This window comes from Mastigoproctus giganteus, chromosome 8 (genome assembly GCF_048544385.1).
Source record: "Mastigoproctus giganteus isolate SK-2022 chromosome 8, ASM4854438v1, whole genome shotgun sequence".
NCBI classification, from domain to species: Eukaryota; Metazoa; Arthropoda; class Arachnida; order Uropygi; family Thelyphonidae; genus Mastigoproctus; species Mastigoproctus giganteus.
Genome location: NC_143582.1, coordinates 2806160 through 2831323, shown reverse-complemented (window position 1 = coordinate 2831323; position 25164 = coordinate 2806160). Strand labels below are relative to the sequence as shown.

The 25164-nt window shown below is 37.6% G+C and overlaps 1 protein-coding gene across 1 annotated transcript in view; it reads right to left on the bottom strand.

The window, feature by feature from the left end:
- Positions 1–25164, bottom strand: part of mRpL19 (mitochondrial ribosomal protein L19) — a 96180-nt gene that overhangs the window by 35395 nt on the left and 35621 nt on the right. Inside the window, exon 3 of the mRNA XM_090378900.1 lies at positions 928–1052. Coding sequence (XP_090235026.1) covers positions 928–1052 — 125 coding nt within the window. The remainder of the gene's footprint in view (positions 1–927; positions 1053–25164) is intronic.

Here is a 25164-nt window from a genome sequence, read left to right as displayed (position 1 = left end):
ATGCGGTAGAGGACGTTGAATGGGAGGTCGCGTGAACAGCGATCCCGCTGGAAGTCAGCATTTGCGAACCAGTTCCCGAGGCAGTAGGATGGATGAGTATTCAAACGTTGAACTGGCCGACATGCACCTCGCGTATGGAGCTGCGGACTGTAACGGGCGTGCCACTCTGGGCTTGTACCAGGAACGTTTCCCGCACAGGCATGCTCCTCATCATACAATTTTCGCACGTGTGCACAGAAGGTTACGTGAGACTGGTTGTTTCACGAGAGGTACCATGAATTGAGAGTGAATGATGAGGACGCCAGACAATGAGAAGAATGTCCTACGTCTTGCAGAAGGCAATCCGAGTACGAGTACTTGAGCGATAGGCCAACAATTGGGTATTTCCCAATCCACTGTATGGAGGATACTGTCAACAAACCAAATGAGTTCATACCATCTGCAACGCATCCAATCATTGGAGCCTGCGGATTATTCACTCCGGAGGACTTTTGCTACTTGGTTTCTTCAACAGAAACGGTTCACAAATGCTGACTTCCAGCGGGATTCGCTGTTCACGCGACCTCCCGTTCAACGTCCTCTACCGCATGACGAAGGCATTCGGACCCTGCAATGCTATGTGATTCCGATTCGTCTTTGTGCCCCCTACACCTCCTGCAAGTTTGTCGCACTGGTAGTGAATCAACCCTGTATATGGCTATAAAAATTTTATAATAAAAGTTTAGTTTATTTTCTGCTTCCATACTTTTCCAGAGAACTTAAATTAAGTGTGTCCTGACTTCTGGTTGACCTTGCATATTAACCTCACCTAAAACTTCTTATATTAATGTATCTAAAAAGTTTTGATCTGAATCTCTTCAATAAATATGAACAATAAGTAAGTATTATACTACTTATTTTAAAATATTTAATAAGTTTTCATATTACCAACATAAAATTCTGGGATATCAAAAACTTTTCTTCTTTTAAGCATGTCCATTCTTTCTAGCTTTTCTCTTACTGAATGCCGCAGATTCATTAAAACTTCTGGAAGGAATTCTGGAAACACATACCTAAAAGAAAAGCATTTCAATTATCATTCAAAGAAATTGCTACTGTAGTTTCTTTGCATGAAATATACACAACATTACAACATTCAGTGTTTAGAGAGTTTTTCAAACAAATTTCTCTGTTGTCAGTAACTTCTATAAGTAATTTCACATTTATATTCTTCAACAAAACATTCACTAGAATTCAGACAATTACAGTTTTGATTTGTGATTAAAATATCAACTTCTTAAATTAAATTTTATGTTCACAAAGATCAACTGTGCAGTTGCACTTAATAAAATAGAGCTAAGGTAAAAGGAATTTGATATCATCATGATATTTGATATGGCTACCAGTTTCTAACATTCATTTTGTGCTTATCAACACACAAAATTTTGGAACTTATGTAAGAGAAGTGATTACAGAATATCTCAAATGTGTTTCTCTGGCACAAATAATCAAAGGACAGTTAAATGCAGGACTTTAATTTTCAATAACTGGGGAGGAGCTATCAAATGAAACATTCACTAAAGGAAAGTCCTCATAGTAGGCTTTAACCTCTTGAGCTACAATGCTATTGACAAGTTTCCCAGGTATTCTGCAAGTGAACCTGTCATAAGCAAAATGTAATTAGTAGTGGAAACTGATGCAAAGAAGCAAAGTTATATGGTATCAGCAAAAAAAGAAAAAAAAAAAAAAACCTTCCCACATCACCTGTCCATCCCTTCCAATAATTTGTCTGTTTCTTCCTTAAATTTATTCAAACTATCCACCTCCACTACACCAGATGGAAGTTTCTACAAGCAATCAAATAAATGCCGGCTGAAGGCAAATTAAGTCTTGAAATTTAACTGTCTATTTAAGTTCAGTGGGTAGAAACTATTAAATAGCTATTTTTTTTTTTTAATATGCAGTTCCTACACTCTCGGGGTGAACCTCAGCTATTGCAATCCGCCACCTGCAAATGTTTGCAGGTGGTGGATTGCAAAATGCAATCAGATATGGAGGAACCTTACTCCCAGACCAAGATGACAGTGCTAACAGGGTGTAGGTGGTGTGGTTACAAACAGAAAAACTACATACAGCTAGGTCACGATTAATGCAATATTCGATTTAGTATGAATTGTATAATGATACCAGGTCACATTTAATGTGAACCAAAATTCAGTTAATAGTCTAATGCGAGGCTAGCAGAGCTAGCCTTGCATTAGATGATTAGCCTTGATTAGTCTCGCATTAGACACTGCTACACTTGTTTATCTTCACGTTTACATGCTACTGCCTGTCGTAATATATGTTAGTTTTCATGATTTCTTTTAATCATTTTAAGAAGTGCCCTTAACAAAATAGACAAAAAGAAGATTCTTTCAGATAAAAACATTATGAGCGCAAAAAAGAAGAGGCTCGTTATTAGATTAGGGCAAAAAATTGATGTGATTGAATGACATGAACGTGGTCATAGCAACTATAAAATAAGACAAGATGTAGGAATGCCTGAGTCTACGGTACGGAATATTATAAAACACGCAGGGGAAATAAAAGAAAAATGTAAAGTTGCATCGGCTTTCTGTGGTTTGAAAACATATACAAGGAATAGAAGTATTACTATGACAGAAACGGAGTGCCTTTTAACTGTATGGATTGAGGATTGCAATCAAAAACACATTCCCCTTAGCAGCGCAGCCATTCAGACAAAAGCTTAAAACTTGTTTAAGAGAGTGAAAGAAAAAAATAATGAAGTAGGAGAAATGTTTAGTGCGAGTGTTGGTTGGTTTGATCGATTTAAAAATCGACTTCAGCTGCATAACATTAAAATTACAGGTGAGAAGGCCAGTGAAGATGAGGACGCAGCATCTAAATATCCTGATGTTTTAAAAAAAATAATCAAAGATGGTGGATACACTGATCAACAAATATTTAACGTGAATGAAACTGGTTTATTTTGGAAAAAGATGCCTTCCAGAACTTACATTTCTAAGAAAGAAAAAACTCAACCTGGATTTAAAGTGTCTAAAGATCACCTAACACTTTTATTGGGAGGCAATGGTCAAGGCGATTTTAAATTGAAATCAATGCTTGTTTATCAGTCTCCAAATCCTCGTGCTCTAAAAGGCTACAACTATAGATCACTTCCAGTTATTTGGCGATCAAATAAGAAAGCATAGGCGACCCAAGCTGTATTCACTGACTGGTTTTCAAGCTATTTTTGCCCAGTTGTTGAAAAATATTGCAAGGAAAGCAACATCTCATTTAAAGTACTACTAATTTTAGATAATGCTCCAGGTCATCCAACTACACTCAGTTCATAATGTGAAAATTTAAAAATCATTTTTTTTGCCACCAAACACATCTTTGTTGCAGCCTATGGATCAACGGATCACTCAACATTTAAGACCTACTACATAAGAAAAACATTTGAACAGGCAACTGCTAAAACTACAGAAGACGATGCAATTTCCTTAACAGAGTTCTGGAAAAATTATAACATCAGACATGCAATAGAAAATATTCATACCACAAATTTAAACAGATACACCAACCGTTTAAAACTGATTTAATAATAAAATAAAATGATAAAAAAGACTATAAAATAATATTTACAAAAATTGATTATTTACAAAAAACTAGTTTAAGACAAAAATAAAATAAAATAAAATAAGTAAATACATTAAAATGCATTAAAATATAAATTTAAAAACGATAAAAACACTATTGAAGCTTTCGGAGGTGTCTGCCTCCTTCCTCAGCAATAATGAAACACATCCTTAAATACCAAGTTCACGGAACACGTGGATGACCAGGCGCATACTTGGTATTCCTTTCATGTATACCAGAACCAGAAGTGGCCTGGGGGGTTGGAAAACTAAAACGTTTATCTCTGGCAAAAACCACCGCCTCAAAAAGGGGGTGAAGTCGCACTCCCCTATCTCTATTCATGCTATTGTTGCCAGAGGATCCAATCCACAGACTTTCCAGCCACTTGCGGTCCCAGAATCGGGACCGCAAGTGGCTGGGTAGTTCCGCCTGTATGCTACAGGCGGAACTACCCGATTGGGCTCTTCCTCTCTATTGTATTTATCAATGACCCTCTGGGGGTAACCGCACCTCATAAGATCTGTCGTAATTTGCCTAATTTCTTTCTCCCCCTCCTCAGAGGTGCTGCAATGTGTCCTCACCCTACTCAAAAGTGCTCTGGCCACACTATTTTTATGTTGGGCAGTCTGTGTCGACCTATAATGTGTATACTGGCCCCTACACATTGGTTTCCTATAAACATTGGTTCTAAGTCTGGGGCCTTCCCTATACACCATTATATCCAGAAATGGGAGGGTGCCATCTGTTTCTACCTCCGAGGTAAATTTTATAAAGGGGGGAAAAACCATTGAGAAACGAAACCACATCTTCCTCTCTCTCTCTCTCTCCCCTTCTTTACAATAGTGAACGTGTCATAAATACAATAGAGAGGAAGAGCCAAAATCGGGTAGTTCCGCCTGTACCGCTTACCACAATGTATGTTCCCTACTATCCGGGCCTGTCAGATCGAATGGCGAGGATGCTTCGCGACTTTCAGACACGCTGTGTGCAGCTCCCGGGCCAGAGGTTGCACACAGTAGTGTCCCAGGTCAAAGACCCCATTACTAGGGATTCTAGTAGTGGGGTCGTATATGAGCTCACATGCCCGGATTGTGGGGAATGTTACGTGGGGGAGACAGGACAGCATCTTAAGGACCGTCTGGGGGAACATTCAAGAACAATACGGACTGCAGAGCTCAATAAATCCGCCATTGCCGAGCACTATTTGGAAAAACAACACCAGGTCTCCCCCGACAATGCTGTCATCCTTGACCGGGCGCATAGATTCTGGGACCGCAAGTGGCTGGAAAGTCTGTGGATTGGATCCTCTGGCAACAATAGCATGAATAGAGATAGGGGAGTGCGACTTCACCCCCTTTTTGAGGCAGTGGTTTTTTCCAGAGATAAATGTTTTAGTTTTCCAAACCCCCCCCCCCCCAGGCCACTTCCGGTTCTGGTATACGTGAAAGGAATATCGAGTATGGGCCTGGTCATCCACGTGTGCCGTGAACCTGGTATTTAAGAATGTGTCACTTAACTTTCATTATTGCTGAGGAAGGAGGCAGAGACCTCCGAAAGCTTCAATAGTGTTTTTATTGCTTTTAAATTTATATTTTAATGCATTTTAGCATATTTACTTATTTTATTTTATTTTTGTCTTAAACTAGTTTTTTGTAAATAATCAATTTTTGTAAATATTATTTTACAGTCTTTTGTATCATTTTATTTTATTATTAAATCAGTTTTAAAAGGTTGGTGTATCTGTTTAAATTTGTGGTATGAATAATCCCAACCTTAGAGGGCCTTATTGCAGATATAGAAAATATTCAGCATGCTTGGCAACAAATAACTGCAAACAACATGCGTGGAGTGTGGAAGCGCATTTTGCCTCATTGTGCAAATAGTAGTGGTTTCAAAGAAAAAACTGTTATAGAAGAAATAACAAATATTGGAAAATAACTCGGATTTGATGAACTAGAAAATGACGATGTTCAGGAACTGCTCAATTCACACTCAGAAGAATTGACTGATGATGATCTCCTACTTTTAGGACAACAAAGAGCATTTAAAGAAGCCAACAATTGTGCCGAAGAACAAGATAATGTGCATGTGAAGGAGTTCACTCTCAAGGAATTCAAAGATATATTTCGAGCTGTAGCAGTCGTGAAGCAAAAAATTATGGATGCTGACCCTAACCTCGATCGAAGCAAGCAAATTCACCGAGATGTGGATAAAGCACTCTGCATCTACCAGTATATGTACAAAGATTTAAAGAAAGAGAAAACAGTTCAGTTTACACCGCTAAAATACTTCAAAAGACAATAAAGATGTTTTCGTCAGTGTAAGCTTACCTATAATGATATTTAGAATTTTTTTTGTTTTTATTTTGCTTTCTATAATTACAGTACTCTACGACTTTGTTAATAATAAATTTAAATTATGAGTATATTCTTTTTAACCTTTACTGTAATATTTCATTAATAAACATAAAAACTTATGTTTCAAATTTTTCATTACCTATTTCTGTCGGGTTGGAGCCAATTGCCATATTTTAAACATAATTATAACTTCGAATAGTGCAAATTCGAATAATGCGACTACTTCATGGGATTCATTAGTCGCACTAATCACGACCTAGCTGTATATCCAATGACGGCACTGTGACATGCCAAGGATGCTCTGCCATTAAATAAGAGGTATCATACCTATATGGCTGTGACAGGTTTGGCAGATCAGCAGCTTAAATTTATTGTTTTCAACAAAAAAAAAGAAGCCTCAGAAGAATAAGATGTATATAATCCCGGACATGACATACCTCATCTCAGTGGTGATATCTATGACAGCCATAAGCCTGATGCATGATCATCACTAAGCAGGAGGATGACCAATATTAAACTAGCCACACTCAATATTATGACACAGTCAGGAAAAATTGAGTATGTGGCCATATTAATGAACAGAAAAATAAACATACTAGGGCAAACTAGGACTGAGTGAATCAAAATGGAAAGGAAATGGGAGTAGCGAGTTAAAAGAAGGCTCTAACTCTATTGGTCTGGAGGTGATGTAGTAAGGCAAGGTGTAGCCATCATTATAGATCAGATGATGAAGGAAAGATTACTGATGGTGAATAACATCAGCAACTGACTCATGTCAATTAAACTGAAAATGAATGGCAACGAAACATTGAAGATACTACAATGCTACGCACCGCAAGCCAGTTGCGAAGAAATGGAAAAGCTGGAGTTTGAGGAAAAGCTTGAAGAGAACATCACAGGCGGAGATACGGTCATCATGGGTGACCTGAATAAAAGTCGGAGTGGAGAGGACTGGAAGACATCATGGGTCCACATGGATGGGGGACCTAGAAATAATGATGGTGAGAGGCTGTTGGATTTCTGCTTATGTCATATTTCAGCTTGGTCATAGGAAACACCTGGTTCAAGAAGAGGAACAGTCACAAAGTGACAAGATATGGATGGAACAGTCGACAGGAATCCCTTGATCAATACTAGCTGATAAGGACTGACAGAGAAGACTTGTGGATGTCAAAATCATTCCAAGTGTCTCCCTGGGCAATGATCACAGGTTACTTGTTGGAGTAATAAGATTCCCTAAATTGAAGGAGATCAAAACAACAGTGTTCTCTCCAGGTTCTATCAAATGGGTGCACTACCTGGTGAATTTAACTGACTGCCTGGCTAAAATGTGATTCTCGCAGGACTGTATGGTACCACTCACTGATCTCGATCATTATTAATTTGAACATACTATGCTATTGAGGTCAATGCAACAGGAGCATAAATTTAAGGCTGAGCTAGAACATTTGGAGTCACCAGATGGGCGAACACATTTGGAGTCACCAGATGGGTGAACACCAGATGGGCGAACACACTTTTGGGGGAGAACACTCTAACAAGAGAAAGAAAACTACAGGTGTGGAAATTAAAAGGAGAGGAAAAATGGGAGATGTTCGGACAACTAGGTGGTAGATGACTCTCATCAACTGGTGCAATACCACCACTTTGCTTATTGGAGGCTTAAAGTGGTGGAACCCATGTTTAGTCTCTAGAGCTAAGTTCCGGTAAAAATTATCTCTCTCTCTAACCCTTCCCTATCTCTTCCATCATATGCAGTATGATTGATGCCTTTTGAGGTTATGATGAACATCGTGGCGAGATCCAATATTCCTTACATTTCGAGGGTACAGCTCTAAAACGGTGTTCGCAGGCCGGCCGCTAGTTAGTACACCGGACCGAACCTATTGGTAACTCTCTAGAAGGCTTCCGGATCAGCTAGTGTATAATCTTGCTACCACTACTCTGCCAGATAGTGACTGGAGGGAGTCCGAGTAGTGTGTATGCGGGGAGCATTGTTGAGGCCACGTTATGTCAAGGATCTGATTATATTCTTACCACGTGTACGCCATATCCAAAAATTTCATTACTTCATACAGCATGTCCCACCCACTTTTTCTTACTATTGAATACACAATGAATTGTCAAACTAATAGAGCAAGCTTATCTGCAAAAAGATCTAAACCTCCCAAGCACTTCCTAATTCATTTCACAAATATATGTGGTCCCAATTCAAATCTCAACGATGTCCATTTCCACTTGCAGTCTGCCAAACCCCATGTACTTTTTCTGACAGAATCTCAGTTATCGGTTGATTCAACTACTGCTCATCTCAGATGCCCAAATTATTCGCTGTATGATTCCTTTCGCCTCAAAGGTGGTACTTGTGCATATGTCCGTTCTGATATTCCCTGTCAGAGACTTGGTCTTCTCTGGCTTAAAAATCTCTCTACCTCATTGTGTCAAATTCATCTGTTGTCTCTACCGTTCTCCCAACTCCACTAATCACCTCCAGCACTTTGACTTTCTCTCTTTGCAACTTGACTTTCTCCAGTCAACTTTTCCTAACAGTGAGGTAATTTTCCTTGGTGATTTTAATGTTCATAACTCCAGCTGGCTTCCGTTTTCTAGTCACACCGACCCAATTGTCGTGATGCTGAGGCTTTTGCAATTACTAATGACCTTGCACAGATTGTTCATTTACCTACAAGAATACCGGACAATCCTAATCATACAGCCAATATGCTTGATCTTTTTCTCACAAACAACCCTTCTAAGTACGCGGTCGAAGTGAGAGGTCCTTTAGGCACTTCAGATCACAACTTGGTGATTGTCTCTTCTCCAATGGAACCTTTATCTCATGGCTATTCCCAACCTCCTGTTGTTTGGCATTACAAGAATGCAAAATGGGATGACCTGCGAGACTTCTTTTCCTTGGTCGGATTACTGTTTCAAAACTTCTGATGTCAACGTTTGCTCAGATCGTGTCAGTGAAATTATTCTTGCAGGAATGGAATCCTTTATCCCACACTGCACTTTAAAATCTCGTCCTTTATCTAAACCTTGGTTTTCCAATAAATGTGCTAAGGCTGTTCAAGAGAAGAATGTTGCATATCATAATCGGCTTGTTTCTAATTCTCCAGTTTCATTTTCTGCGTACACCAAAGCTCACAACAATTGTAAAGCAGTTATTAATCAATCAAAACTAGAGTTTGAACAGGCTAAGAGTAGAAAACTTGCTTCTTGCCCTAATAGCAGCCGAGTATTCTGGTCTCTTGCCAAAGCTATTGGCCGCAACTTTTGCCCATCTCTGCTCCCACCTCTGTCCAAACCAGATGGTTCTGTTGTCACTTCAGCCAAGGATAAAGCTGACCTGCTAGCATCCCATTTTTCTTCCAACTCATGTATTAATGATCTTGGTAAAACAATTCCCACCATTCCCAACACGCTCCATTGAATGCCCCTGTGGTCTTCCGTCAAAAGGATGTCAGAAGGATTTTGACGAATCTTGATGCTAAGAAAGCTCCAGGTCCCGATGGTATTTCTCCACTTGTTCTCAAAACCTGTGCTCCTGAACTTACTCCTATTCTTTGCCGCCTTTTTTCACTTTCATATTCCAAAAGTGTTTTTCCTTCTGCTTGGAAATTTGCTCATATCCAGCCAGTTCCTAAAAAGGGTGACAAATCTCTCCCATCCAATTATCGTCCCATTGCAATTACTTCTACTCTTTCTAAAGTAATGAAGAAATCAATTAACCGCCAACTCTTAAACTACCTAGAAACCTGCCGTCTGATCAACGATCACCAGTATGGATTCCGTCAGTGTTGATCCACTGGTGATATTCTGGCTTATGTTACACATTAATGGACTAATCCAATGGAAAGGTTCGGTGAAACACAAGTAGTTGCTCTTGACATCTCAAAGGCTTTCGAATGAAGTGACATCTCAAAGGCTTTCGTGTTTGGCATAAAGGTCTTCTAAACAAGCTTCCATCTTATGGTTTGCCAACTGTTTTTAGTTATTGGTTATCCAGTTTTCTCTCTGATCACTCACTGAGGGTGATGGTAGATGGCTCTCTGTCTTCTAACTTCTTCACTAATGCCCGTGTCCCCCAAGGTTCAGTTCTTTTCCCCACTCTTTTCCTCTTGTATATTAATGACCTTCTTCCATTGACTGGAAATCCTATCCATAGTTTTGCCAATGATAGCACATTGCATTCCACTTTCCATTTTGAGAAACCTTGTCTTGCTCAATCAGCTTCAACTTCTCGAAAATCTGCTACCAATTCCTTAAATGCCAATCTTCAGGTAATTCTCCAGTGGGGCAAAGACAACTTAGTTGATTTCAACCCTTCTAAAACTCAGTCTTGTCTTGTATCTTGCAAAAAGGATTCTTCTGCTCCTATGCTTATCTTTAGTGACACTCCGATTTCTAGGCAAAATGATATATCTGTTTTGGGGATTACCATGACTTCTAATCTCTCTTGGCACAAGCACATTACAAATATTGCTTCCTCTGCATCTAAAAAAATTGGTTTTCTCTTTCGCTCTCGGCGTTACTTTTCTTCCAAACAGCTGCTCACTCTGTATAAATCGCAAATCCGCACTACCATGGAATATTGTTTCCACATCTGGGGTGGTGCCCCCAAAACCTCTCTCAGGCTTCTCGATTCCATTCAGAAGAGGGCAGTTAGGTTAATTAATGATTCATCTTTAACAAAGTCTCTCCACTCGCTGTCTCATAGACTTACTGTTTCTGCTGCATGCCTCTTCTACAGATACTTCCATTTGCACTGTTCTTCTGAATTGGCTTCTATAATTCCCGCTCTCTCTTTCAAAACAGTCCGAACACGAGCCGCCACCAGCCAACATCCATTTACTGTCCAACTCCAAACTCATAGAACCAACTTTTCATCTTCCTCGTTTAGTCATTCAGCTGCCGTTTTCTGGAACAACCTTCCTTCATACGTATTTCCTGAAAATTACAGTCTACAGAAGTTCAAGTCCAATGTCAACAAATATCTTCTTTCGTCTTCTCAACCTCCAACCCAAACATGGTACTAAGTACTATAGGTTGTAGTACCTCTCGTGGTTGGGGTTAACATAAAAAAAAAAAAAAAAAAAGAACAGTTCTACATATAAACTATAAAAATATTACTAAGGAGAATATCAATTGGCAGCTGAATGCTCTCTTCACTCGGTGCATCCTCTCTCCCACAGAATTCATGATCTTGTTTTTATCCTTGGTATAAATTTTGTGTAGCAAAAGTTATATAAAAAAAAAAAAAAAAAGGTCATCAGTTTATTTCTGCAAGGACTCTGAATACTGAAGCCTCATTACAGAATGAACTGATTTTCAGTTGTTTTGTTTATTAAGGATGTTTTCAAAAGGATTTGTATAGCTGGATTTCTCATATGCAAGCACTTGTAGATTAGGACTTTCTCTGTCTCAGATTCTTCATCCGAACTGCTCGTATTAATTCCAGTGATAGTAATAATATTATTATCACTGGAATTAAATACAATTAACTATTGTATTCTTGATTAATTGTAAACTCGTGTGACCTGGTGGTCATGCCAGAGTATAAAGAACAAAAAATTAAAATATCTGAAGATATTTTTAGTATTTTCAAATTATTCTTGAAAATATTTAAACATAACATTAGGGTTGAAATTTATAAAAAAATCTGAGGAATTCTCAATAAATAAGAAATTTTCAATAAATTCACAAAACACAATCAATTTAACAGCACTATGACTCACTGTATCTATCACAGATCGGTGTGCACAAGTGGCAACAAATTAACAAAATGATGAACAATGGGGTGATGAACAGCAAGGACTTGTCATATTTGGTATTTCACGCTTCATATTTAAATCTTTAGTGTGTTCTCAAGTACTGAGATGGAAATAACCATAAAAATTAAGTAAATATCAGCACTGTGACAAAGCATTACAAAGTAAGAGCTTTATTCTTCTCTTAAGAAAAATGCTATTTGTAGAATAACTGTGCAATTACATAAAATTCAAAGCTTGCAAGCAACCACTTCATTATTTTTTAATTTAGCAAATACATTTATTCAGGGCTTTTTTATTGCCAGAACGGTGTTCCGGAAGATAAAAAGAAATTAAAATATATATATATTTAAATTTAAAAAAATATTTATTTATTATTACTAATAAATAATGCCATTGACACATCATTACTAATGCTGTTGGAACCATGATTTTCTAAAAATTTTCCCGGGGAAAATTTTTAGGGCTAAGGGATTCCTTAGCGTTCTGGAAGTTTATATCTTAACGAAACAGGCCTAGGCGCTCTGGATTCATTGAGGAATTTATTGTAGCTTAAACACAGAGCGTACAGATAAAGTAGAAATATATGAGCTTTCGGCTATATGGTAGCCTTCGTCAGAATTAAAATACATGAATGGCAGTTGGAATGAAGATGTGCACTGCCAGGTGCGTGAGACGCGAGGTTTAATTGTTTGTTGACGTCTGTGGCTGTGACGCATGATGACGTGGCCAGCGCTTGTCCAATGACAGAACTACTGACTCTGTGATCGGGTTGACTTGGTAACCACTGTTCCTGTTTAAGGATTTATCCGAAGATTTTATATTTAATGATTCCAACCAGGTACGCTTTAGGTAATGGTGGGATCTGTCTACCACCACGACATCGCGGTGTGGGTCGATGTCGTGGTGGGTTGTCCAGACATGCTCGGCGATGGCTGAGTGTTCAACATCCGCTAAACGGATCGCTCTTTTGTGCTCCGAGAGACGTTTCTCGAGTCGACGTCCAGTCTCTCCGAAGTAGCAGCTAGTGCAGTCACGGCAAGAGATGCGGTAGACTAAACCGCTCTGCAGAAGGGTGGGGACAGGTGTTTTCACGTTGGAAATGAAAGAACGCAGTTTCCTGCCTGGGAGCTGGATGCACTTTATTCCGTGCGTTCTCAGGATTCTGCCGATCTGTTGTGACAGGTTGGGGTAGTATGGGATGAATGCCCTTGTGGATGGCTCGTCACTGTTGGTGTTGTAGCTGGTCGTCACGATGTCACGTGTCTGTAGATCACACCTGTCGAGGACGTCAATGGGGTAGCCACACCTCGTAAGGTCTACTTTGACCCTAGTGACCTCTTTGCGTCTTTCATCAGCGGAGCTGGAGTGTGTCCAGGCGCGAGTAAGCAAGGTTCGGGCCGTGGAGAGGAGGTGGCCTCGCGCGTGTGCTGACCGGAAGTTGGTAAACTGGCCAGCACACATGGGCTTACGATAAACTGTAGTCCTCAGGTATGTGCCTTCACGTCGGACAAGTGTGTCTAAGTATGGTAAAGAGTTGTTCGACTCCAGCTCAATCGTGAATTTTATGAAGGGCGATAGTGAGTTGAGGTATGATAGAAGTCGCTGACCTGAGTCTCTAGGGATTACCACGAACACATCGTCAACATAGCGACACCAAAAGGCGATGTGATCAGGTGCGTGTGCAAACGCACGTCCCTCTAACTCCTCCATCACGATGTTTGCTGTGACTGAGCTGACCGGGGAACCCATGGCCGTGCCATGTATCTGCTGGTAGACTGAGTCATTAAATATGATCGCACCCCCTGTTAAGCACAGTCTGAGGGCGGTGGAAATGTCATCGGGTGTGAGACCAGTTCTTTCGTTGAGGGTTCTATCATTGTCCAAGAGTTGTTTTGCACAAGAAATGGCAAGTTCCACAGGGATGGAGGTAAAGAGCGATGTGACGTCGAACGATGCCATAACTTGATTCTGCGAGATGGATACAGTGCGAATCCTCTTTATGAATTCAACACTGTTGGAAACGGTGTGGGTGGTCTTGCCAACCAGAGGAGAAAGAAGTCTCGAGACAAATTTAGACAGCTCGTAAGTCGGTGATCCACAGCAGGATACAATTGGTCTCAGTGGTGTGTCTTCTTTGTGCACTTTCGGTAGGCCGTAAAACCGTGGGATCTGACATCCGGAAGCACGGAGGTGATTACGGGTTGACTGTGTGATCTTCCCTTGTTTCAGCCAACTGTTGATGAGGATATTCACCTCTGATTCCCATCGTTCTAAAACTCTGTTGGGGTTGATGGTCAGGGGTTTGTATACAGTAGTATCCCGTAAAAGTAGTAGCGCTTTCGCCATGTAATCAGTGTGATCCATTACAACCGTACGGCGGCCTTTGTCTGCCGGTAGAATGACGATGGACGAATGACGATGGATGGATGTATTTTAATTCTGACGAAGGCTACCATATAGCCGAAAGCTCATATATTTCTACTTTATCTGTACGCTCTGTGTTTAAGCTACAATAAATTCCTCAGTTTATATCTTGCAAAAAAAAAAAAAAACTCTACATTTATTTGACGATTTCACTGATTAGGCATAAGCTCTGCACCCTAGTTTCAGTAGATAAAAGCTGTTAAATATCCTATCCTTTCCTTTTCTGAATACATGTATCATCATCATTGTGGACTTGGTCTGCCTCAGGTGTGTTTTAAGACCTGTTCTGTTGTAGCTCTTGGAGGTGGTCTTGATCTCGCCATCGTTGTCTGGGTCGATCCACATCTCTCTCTTGCTGTGGATTTGTAGTTAAAGGCTAATTTTGGAATCCGATCTGGGTTCATTATTTCTATGTGGCTGATCCATTTTTTCTGATACTGTTTTATGTCATTTACTATGTTATCTACTTTTTAATTTCTCGTAAATATCTAAATTTCTTTGTGAGTATATCATGTATATATATAAGTTTTATTTTCTGAACAAAGGAGGGAAAAAATCCCCTAAAATTAAAATCAAACAAATAGAATAGCTGAAGAATATACTCAATATGATTTGCCGTAGCCAAAACTGATAGTTCACATCCTGTTTTAACTGCTACCTTCGTTCCACAGAGTACTAAGATACAGAGTGGACACTCCGCTGAATTACTCCCAGTGCCATCACTGTATGAACATGGAATAATGCAGCCATCAAAACCCAGAGAGTACTAATGCACATGCCCAATGCTAATGAAGCCGTTACTGTATTTGGATTATAGTGTTAATGGAGCGTAGCAAGTTCGATTTACATTGCTTTTATCGTTATTATAATTATAATTATTTATGTAGTTGTCTCTGACATCGTGGATAGAAAGAAGTATTTCTTTTGTAACAAAGCTGGAGTGCAATTCCACCGATTTCCGAAAGAACGTTTAAGGTAATTTATCGTAATAATTGATACAATTGTGAAATATTTAATGAAATTACAAAAAAAAAAATACTGTTAATAGCTAATTAATAACTAATTCATAACTTATTACATTAATTAATATGAATAATGTATTGATATTAATCGAAGTAATGGTTTATCGAATAAATAAATAATTTAAATCTAGACATTTCTAGATGACAGCTCCCACTTGTTTTAGTCTAGTGAACTGTCCACAAGAAAGTCCTAAGCATGTTTTAGTCTGAATCAGAATTTTTCTTAAAACTCCAATATCAAAATTATCTGAATTTTTGATGCATTAGCATTAGTAGAGGCATTTGATGCAAGAAAGCAAGCTTATGCAGCATCAGCCAAAAAAAAAAAAAAAACCACTTCCACTTCACCCCTCTGTTCGTTCAAAATACCTGTCCAGCTGAGCCTTAAACTTATTTAGGCTATCAACTTCCACGACAAGGGATGGAAGTCTGTTCCACCAACCAACCACTCGCTGGCTAAAGGCAAATTTCCACACGTCTATCCTACATCTGTCTTTCCTCAATTTGAATTTATGCCCTCTCAGGTGATTATTCTGAGCGAGAGGAAGAATCCCATCAGCATTGAGCATGCTCAAACCATTCAATGCTTTATACACCTCTATCAGATCACCTCGCTGGTGCCTAGTCTCCAGACACTGTAATTTGCAAAACTTAAGCCTTTCTTCGTAAGAGCACCCCTTTGTTCCATTCACTAATCTTGTTGCCCTTCTCTGTACTCGTTCCAGCAGCTCTACATCCTTCTTGAAATGAGGCCTCCAGACCTGTATACAGTACTCTAGGTGTGGCCTGACCATTGCCTTATACAAGGGAATAATCACTCCTTATCCCTGCTAGAAAAATTCCTATATATCATTGACAATACACCATGAGCTACTCTTGCAGCCCATCTGCACTGCTCAGAGAACTTCATATCTGCCTGCACAACCACCCCCAGGTCCCTTTCATTCTCTACCACTGTCAGTGTAGTACCACAGAGTTGATACGTTGCTCTGGGGTTGCTGTTTCCCATGTGTAGTACTTTACATTTGTCAATGTTAAACTTCATTTGCCACCTCTCAGCCCATCTGCTCAACCTTTCCAGATCCTGTTGCAGCAGCATAGTGTCAGTAGTGTCCTTGACAACCCTGCCTACCTTTGTATCGTCTGCAAACTTGGACATTAAGCTTGATATACCATCATCAATATCATTTATGAATACAGAAAACAATAATGGTCCCAACACTGAGCCCTGAGGGACTCCACTAATAACATTAGTCCACGATGAGCAGTGTCCATTGATTACCACTCTCTGTCTTCTTCCCCTCAGTCACCCCTTTATCCACAGCAGCAATTTGTCTCCAATGTCACACTGCTCCAATTTGTGCAGCAGTCTTCCATGTGCAACAGTATCAAAAGCCTTTCTAAGATCCAAGTATATAATATCAAAGTTATTCCCTGCATCCAGTTCCTTTGTGACTGCATCATAGTATCCAATCTTGCATGTACAAGAAGGATGCTAGAGTTGTAAGAAAGATACTGATATTTGTATTAGCGAAGGAAGCAAAGCTTATCTCTCAGTGTAACAGCATGGAATATATGCCACAGCATCTTTACAGTTTATGAAATCAAGGATTGTATTAAAGACTGTAACACACTGCTTTATTATTACTATTATTAGTTTATTTAGTTTTGTTGCTTGTACTGGGCATATAAGTCTTTAGTCTTGCTTTTAATTTTATGACTTAAATCAACATGCCTTTATATATGGACAGGTAGTGTGGATGCTTAAACATAACTAAAATTTGCAGTAACAATATTTTTTTGTTTTTAGAATATAAGTTTGTATTAATATATTGAATAAAGTATGCATAAATGGATGTGAAAGTTACACAAAGTGCCAGTAACTAGAAGGGTGAGATGATAGTTGAAAAAGAAGTAGTATATAAGTGAAAGGTGAAAGAATGTTAATAAACTCCAGTAACTCTTTGCAATGTTCCGGCCTGTTTCCATGTTCATACAATGATGGCTCCACTTTCTATGCACTTAACATGTAAAAGGAATTAACATTATCACCTATGGGAGTGTCCACTCTGTATCTTACTATTCTGTGCCTCGTTCCAGATAAATCACAACTTTGCAGCCATAACTCTGGCATTAGTGTGCTAATAACCGTTAGAATCATTTTAACTGGCACGTTAAAATGATTTTACACTCTTTTAACTTTTGTATTTTTCAAACTTAATCTTGAAAAGTACAAGACTGGAAGGTGAGTATATCATGTATATAAACAGGTTTTATTTATTTAACAAGAAAAAAATAATTTAACTGGCATATCTATAATTTAAGTGGTGTGTGTGTGTGTGTGTGTGTGTGTGTGTGTGTGTGTGTATTTACAGTGGACCCCAGCTTTATAATATTAATCCATTCCAGAGATGCCATCGAATTGTGAAAATATCATATGAATCCAATAACACATGGCTTTTTGGTAATTCGTTCCAAGACCTTGGAAATTGAAATTTTTGCTATATAACTAAGCTATTTATCTCTCTAAAAGGGAATTTTTATAATGGAAATTGTACATATTGATTAAAACTAATATACTGATAAAAGCACAACACAAAAAACACTTCAACTAAAGGACGAAAAAAATAGAACATGAGAACAACACATTAACAATGGCTGCTATTGGCTGAGAGGAAGGACTACGTGGTCCAGTCAGAGACAATCATAAGTCAAGCCCACTGTAAAGTGAAATAAGTTAGGCACCTCTTAACATGGTCACTGGTTAGAAGAATCAGCCCCTTTACTCGAATAAAATTCCAGATAACCAATTCAAATCATTAAAATGCACTACACTTTCATTGTTATCATATGTTCAGTTATAAGAATCAATTTTGAAAGCCTTTGTGATATTTTTATAAAGCACATTTCTGGAGATCACTACCATAAAACAAAAAACAAAAAAAACCATTTGCAGTTTCCAGTTTATAGGGCTTTTCTGTTAGTGCAATCTATTATAAACAGGTAGCAAACTCAATCTTATTGCATTTGTGATAATACCTATAGCTGGAATTCTGTGGGTTTTTACGTTATTATAGTGAAATGTGTTTCCTCTTCAATTGTATAAAAAACATAAATAAATTTTCAGAATCTTCTCTTCATTCCTACTTTTTAAGCTTCATAAACTTGTTACTCCATATCTCACTTGCACGTATCGTGTTAGTTGCAATTTGCGCATGCCGTGTTCTTTGTTATTGATTGCTTATCTTTTTTTACTGTTTTAAATTTTAGAACAAAAAAAAAAAAAAATGTCATTGAACAGAAATTCAATTAGTTAGCATGTACATATTACAACAGTAATTAAGCCATGCACGTAAGCATAAATTTATTTTTATTTGCAAACCTATAGAAAATATTTTTCTGATTTTCACATATCATTTAATTTTGTAATTGGCAAGGTTATAAAGCATAAATTTGTGCTTTATATCTTTACTTTTATAGCGTGTGAATAGTATTCCTTCTATTTTCACTTATCAGAATCGGCATTTAATAGAATTAAAATTCAATTCGCAAATGTAATCACAATGACCGGTGCTTACCACATATCGTATAGTGAATGGAGAGTCCATTGTAAAGTGATTTGATCATACAGTGAACCAATCGTAAAGCAGGGTCCACTGTACACACATTTACACACAAAAAAATCACATGCCCCATGCAGTTAGGACTGAGTTGTAAACTGAAAAACATGTGTCTTTTCAGCCATCTAATTCCAACATGTTACAGTAAGTTTCTGCTCCAGTAACATTTTGTGTTTGTTTGTAGGATATTTTTAAGTACAAAAAGAGAATCAGAACATTTCCTACCTTTCTCATTGACTCACTACTGTTCCCATAACCACTAAGCTTCTATCTAATGCATGCCTTTTCTCCTGGCATGGTCTCTCTGAATTAATAGCTACAGTGTATTAAAAAAAGAAATGCAACTCACTGATGAGGTTTCTTTTTGTTTCCGATGATTAAATAGAAAAATGGGGCACAATGTACAACAAAGAATATTTATTTTTTATAAAGTTACATTGCAAATTTGAGATGTGAAGCCACTAGAGAACAAATAGTCTACCACATAGAGAAGTACACACCAGAGAGCAAAACTAGTCTAACTTAAATATGGAATGTCTGCATTCCAAATTTAAGAAAACTGAGATTGTTGCATAAAAAATTCCAGTTTTGCAATATACAAAACTGGAACACCAAAAACTTATGAAACTCATGAGTGTTCATGTTGCAATGATCAAGGGCCAAAAGAAGTCTGCAAGGAGGCTTCTATCTCACAGAGAATTTGTTGGCTTTGCTTATATCTTCCAAAAAACATATATATGCACTCCCATAAAGTAAAGGTAGTATATGCATTGCTACTAAGGCGATATTAACCATTTCTAGCATTGCAAGAGTTCACAGAACCTGTAATACATGTAAATAGAATGAGAAGTAAATAACTGGTCTGAGACAAATGAGGCCATCGAAATGGATGGCTCCACAAAAATATAGATAAAACACAATCCAAGTGAGGTCCATGAGACTTCTCTATATTCCCCCAAAAATTTGAAGTCTAGCATTAGCAGAGGCATGATGCAAGAAAGCAAGCTTATACAGCATCAGCCAAAAAAAAAAAAAAAAAAAAAAAAAAAAAAATACCCTTCCCATTTCACTGATCCATTCATTCCAAATGTTTGTCTAGTTCTGCCCTGAATTTATTTAAGGTATCAACTTCCACAACAACAGATGGAAGTTTGTTCCAGCAATCAACTACTTGCTGGCTAAAGGCAAACTTCCACACATCTATTCTACAACTGTCTTTCCTCAGTTTGAATCTATGTCCCCTGAGGTTTGTAATTTAAGCAAGAGGAAGAATCCCATCAGCATTGAGCCTGCTCAATCCATTCAAGGCCTTATACACCTCAATCAGATTGACTCGAAGGTGCCTAGTCTACAGAAGCTGGAGACTAGGCACCTTCGTGACCAACTTTACATCCTTCCTAAAATGAGGATTCCAGACTTGTACACAGTATTCAAGGTGTGACCTGACCATTGCCGTATACAAGGGAATAATCACCTCCTTATCCCTGCTCACAAAATTACGGTATATCATTGACAAGACCCCATGACCTACTCTGTCAGACTATCTGCACTGCTCAGAAATTTCATATCTGACTGCACAATTACCCCCAGTCAGTTGCCACTTCTCAGTCCATCTACCCAACTTTTCCAGATCCTGTTCCAGCAGCATACTGTCATTACTGTTATTAACAACCCTGCCAAACTTTCTACATCTGCAAAATTTGACATTAAGCTTGATATACCTTCATCACTATCACTGATAAATATACAAAACAACAAAGGGCCCAACACCGAACCCCTGAGGGACACATAGAGTCCACATAGAGCAGTACCCACTGATTACCACTCTGTCTTCCCCCACTCAACCATCCTTTTCTCATTGTAGCAATTTGCCCTTAATGCCATACTGCTCCAATTTGTACAGTAGTCTTCCATGTGCAACAATATCAAAAGCTTTCTGAAATCCAAGTATATGATATCAAAATTATTCTTTGCATCCAATTCCTTTGTGACCACATCATAGTATCCAATCAAATTGGTCAGACAAGACTTCTCCTTGACAAAACCAAGCTGTGTCTGAATTATTACTGCTGTCTTATCTAGATGATGCTGCAATGCTTCTTTAAACAGTGACTCCATTATTTTCCCTGGAACAGAAGACAAACTAACAGGTCTGTAATTCCTTTGTGTCACCCTTTGATCCCCCCCCCTTTGTGAATTGGAGATACATTTGCACATCTCCAGTCCGTGGGAACTTCCGCCGAGTCCAAGGATGCTCTCATAATTATGGCTAAGGGTTTGCTTACTTGCTTTGCCACCTCCTTTAATATAACTGGATAGATCCATCTATCCCAGGTGCCTTTCTTATGTTTAACTTCAACAATTTCTCCTCCACTTTGCTCTCAGTTATTACAAAATCATTTAAGTCCCTGTTAGAGTTTGATAAACATCTGGCCCTCTCCTCCTTGAATAACTCCTCATGTGTGAATGTAGATGCAAAATGCTCATTTAGTTCGGCACATATCTGAGAATGATCATCTACAGTCAAACCACTGATATCAAGTGAACCAATCTGATTCATCCCCTTCCTTCTAGAGTTTATATAAGTAAAGAAGTCTTTGCTGTTTTTCTTTGCATTCTTTCCAAAGATTTTTCATAATCTGCCTTCACTTGCCTAACCTTTGTGACTTGATTACAGACTAGCTTGTATCTACCATAGGTTTCTGTGTCGCCTGACAATTTATGTGCATCCCATGCATTTTTCTTCTCTGCCGCAAGTCTCATTAGTTCATCTGACATCCATTTGGGCCTAAACCTAGAGCAGCATTTCTTAGGTGGAACAAAAAAGCCTAGTAGCTTCCAAAATTACTTCCCTGAATGCTTCCCATTTTGAATTTCCCATCTGGTATGCAATTTTATGAAATATTATGTTACTTTCTTAAATGAGATGATCAACGGTACATTGTCATCATGACATACTTTTAAGGGAATTTTAAAGGATACTGTGTATTTAAATCAATCTCATTAAAAAATCAAAGTTTCTAAAAATTCAATTCAAAAATAATCAAATTCAGCATGTACTAGATACCATACTGAAAAACAAATTACAAGTGTTCCATAAAGCAATTTAATAAAGCAATTTTGTGAATTGCAGGCTACACTTAAACTTCAAGATATGTGGCAAAGCATCATGGTACACACACACTTATATAAGGAACATAATGGCCATCACTTTTAACCATTTCTGCAATGCAGCTTATCAAACTGCTTCCTCTTCATTAACTTCTCTATTTTATAGAACAATGTTCTCTATACATTCTCTGAAAATGTACAATCTGCAGAAATTACTTCTTCTGGCTATCCATAGTACTAAAAATTTATTTAAAAAAGGAAAAGATTTAACTTTTGCATTTTCATCCAAGGAAAAATGCTACCTTTAACACCAAAAAATTTCTATAACTGTTTGAGATTCATCGCACGAGTTGTTACACTACACACAACTCTCCTCAGCATCTCCAATTACTGTACCTGCACTGTGCTCCAAGTGCAGAAACTATAACCACTTGATAATACTGCACAGACACAGGATGCATTTCGGATTAGTGAAGAAATTAGAAATTTTCTCTAGTAATTTTTAAAAGTTGACAAAATTTTATCTGATGAGGTTTATATTTTTGAAAATTTTATAACAAAATTTTAACTGGATTAAAAAATACATCTAAATTACATTATTCCATATAATGTAATGAATTATAAAATTCATAATCAGGAAGGTTTAAATAATTCCAATTTGAAGAAAAACAAGATATAAAAGGGTGAAAATGGTGCTCTTTATAATTTTATTCTATATCTAACATTATATTGCACATTAAGAACAAATAATACCCTTAGTAACAGCTCTGTGATTATCCAAAAAAATTATTTCCCAATCGCCCCACTTCTAACAGCAAGTAAAGTCAAAGCTAAATCAAAGCTCTACAGAAAACTGAGGTGGAAACATGGCACTCTGTACACCAACACAGAACTGTAAAAAAATGTTTCAGATGTACACTACTTCAAAATTAAAAAGTAATGATGCAGACTGAAAGTCAATAACCATACTGGAGATATACTAATATTTACACCGACATAATTCTAACAGATATTTCAATCAATATTTTTTAAGTGTTTCTGTTTCTTTATATTTTTTTAAATGTTTTCTGTTTATGAGATGCACAAATCATGCTGTCAAAAGTAGTGGGTCCTTCAACTTTTGCAAATTGCAGGCTACACTTAAACATCAAGATATGTGGCAAAGCGCCATGATAGATTAAGAAGATAAAAATTAGGACTGAAAATTCACTTTTAAAGAATCTTTTAATTTATACAATTATAACATTCTTGAAGTTTTTAAATGTTTACTCTCTCTCTCTCTCTCTCTCTCTCTCTGTCAGAATTGCTACTGGTTATGTCTTTTGTATTAGATAACCCTGCATACTTTTCCAAACTCACTACTCTAGTCCTTTATACTGAATGCTCAAGAGACTACAGGCATACCTCGAATAACGAATAGGATGCGTTCCACGAAATTACTTCGTTTTCAGAGGTAAAAATACTATGGCCAGAATAGGGATACGTTCCTACGTAAAGAAAATGAAAAGCTTTTTTTTCGAACAAAGAAAAGTTTTATTAAATAAACAGTCAGCTTACATACAAAGTGAAATCACATTTTAAAATTGATTGCTTATGCTTTTTTCTCTTTCATTTAACAATTGCCTATACGGAGTTATTGCATTTAACACTGATCGCTTAACAATAACACTTCTTCCTAAATCAGGATCATTTTCACTAAAAAAATTTAAAATGTTTTCAATGTCATTTAAGCACCTTTTTAAATCTTTGGTTGTTAACACTTTACTTTTTCAGCATTATTCGTCTTCATTATCTTTGTCTTCGTTGCTAACAAGGTTTTCTAAATCTTCCACTGAAAAACCATCATCTTCTGCATTCAATAAATTTCTAACATCCTCTTCATCGACATTTTCGAAACCTATTGATTGAGCCATCTGGATAACTTCATTTCTAATTTCTTGGATGTTATTTTCTTCTTCTAGTACAACTTCTGGCCATATTTTGTGCCAAACTCCATTTAAGCATTTCTTAGTGACTTCTTTCCAAGAACTATCAATGCTTTCAATTGCGTTTTTAATGGTTTAGTTTTTCCAAAAAGTTTTAACTGTCATTTCCTCTTTATCCTCTAGTTCAGTTAAACTGCTTAATGTTCGACGCAGATTATAAGCTTTAAATGATGCTATTACTCCCTGATCCAATGGTTGAATCAGGGAAGTTGTGTTTGCTGGAAGAAACACAACTTTGGGAATGCATGTGTCCAACGTGTTAAGATAGTAGGATGTCCTGGAGCATTGTCTAACAACAAAAGAGCTTTTTCTTCAAAGTTGTTTTTTTGACAATACCGTTTTACTTCAGGACAAAAGTGGTTAACAAACCAATCAGTAAATAACTCCTTGGTAACCCACGCTTTTCTGTTTGCTTTCCATATTACAGGTAAATTCATTTTTATGTTACCTTTTAACGCCCTCGGATTTTCTGAATGGTAAACTAATAACAATTTTAATTTATAATCGCCAGAGGCATTTGATCCAAAGAGTAACGTTAAATGGTCTTTGGCTGCTTTGAACCCAGCAGCTGATTTTTCTTCAATAGAAATGAAGCTTTTTGTTGGTAGCCGTTTCCAGAACAAACTGCTTTCGTCAACATTGAACACCAAATTTGGAAAATTTTCACGTTCAATTATTTCCTTTAGTTTTTCTGGAAACTTATTTGCAGCTTCTCCTGTTAATTTTACACTATGAATCCTGGCCCGTTTTTTAAATTTCTCGAACCAACCACGAGAAGCCCCAAAGGTTTCCGTAATTTCTTCAGTTTGTTTAGATTTCAGGTGATTAAACTGGAATATTTTTTTTATGTTAAATGGGGCTTGAAATTGCCGACTTCGTTATATCGAAGCTTCGTTATCAGAGGTAAGAAAGTTAGTACCTTTAGAGAAACAGAAAACGATGACTCTGTGACCCACTCAGAATAGCTCCATAAGCCACATGTAACTCGCAAAGCTACAACACTGGAGACCCCTGCCCTAGAGGATTAACTTATGTTAAACTAGGTTAATATTTCCCCCTTCAAATCAAAGGACAAAGTGGCTTCAACATAAAGAATATGGAAAATTTAAATATACTTTGCATATCAAAGAAAATAATTAAATAGCAATAATTAAATAAAAAATTATGGATTTCATTTATTTCAGATCCAAAAGCCTCATTTCAGATGAATCTGCTGAAACATTGGCATTAGCAGAGGAATATGA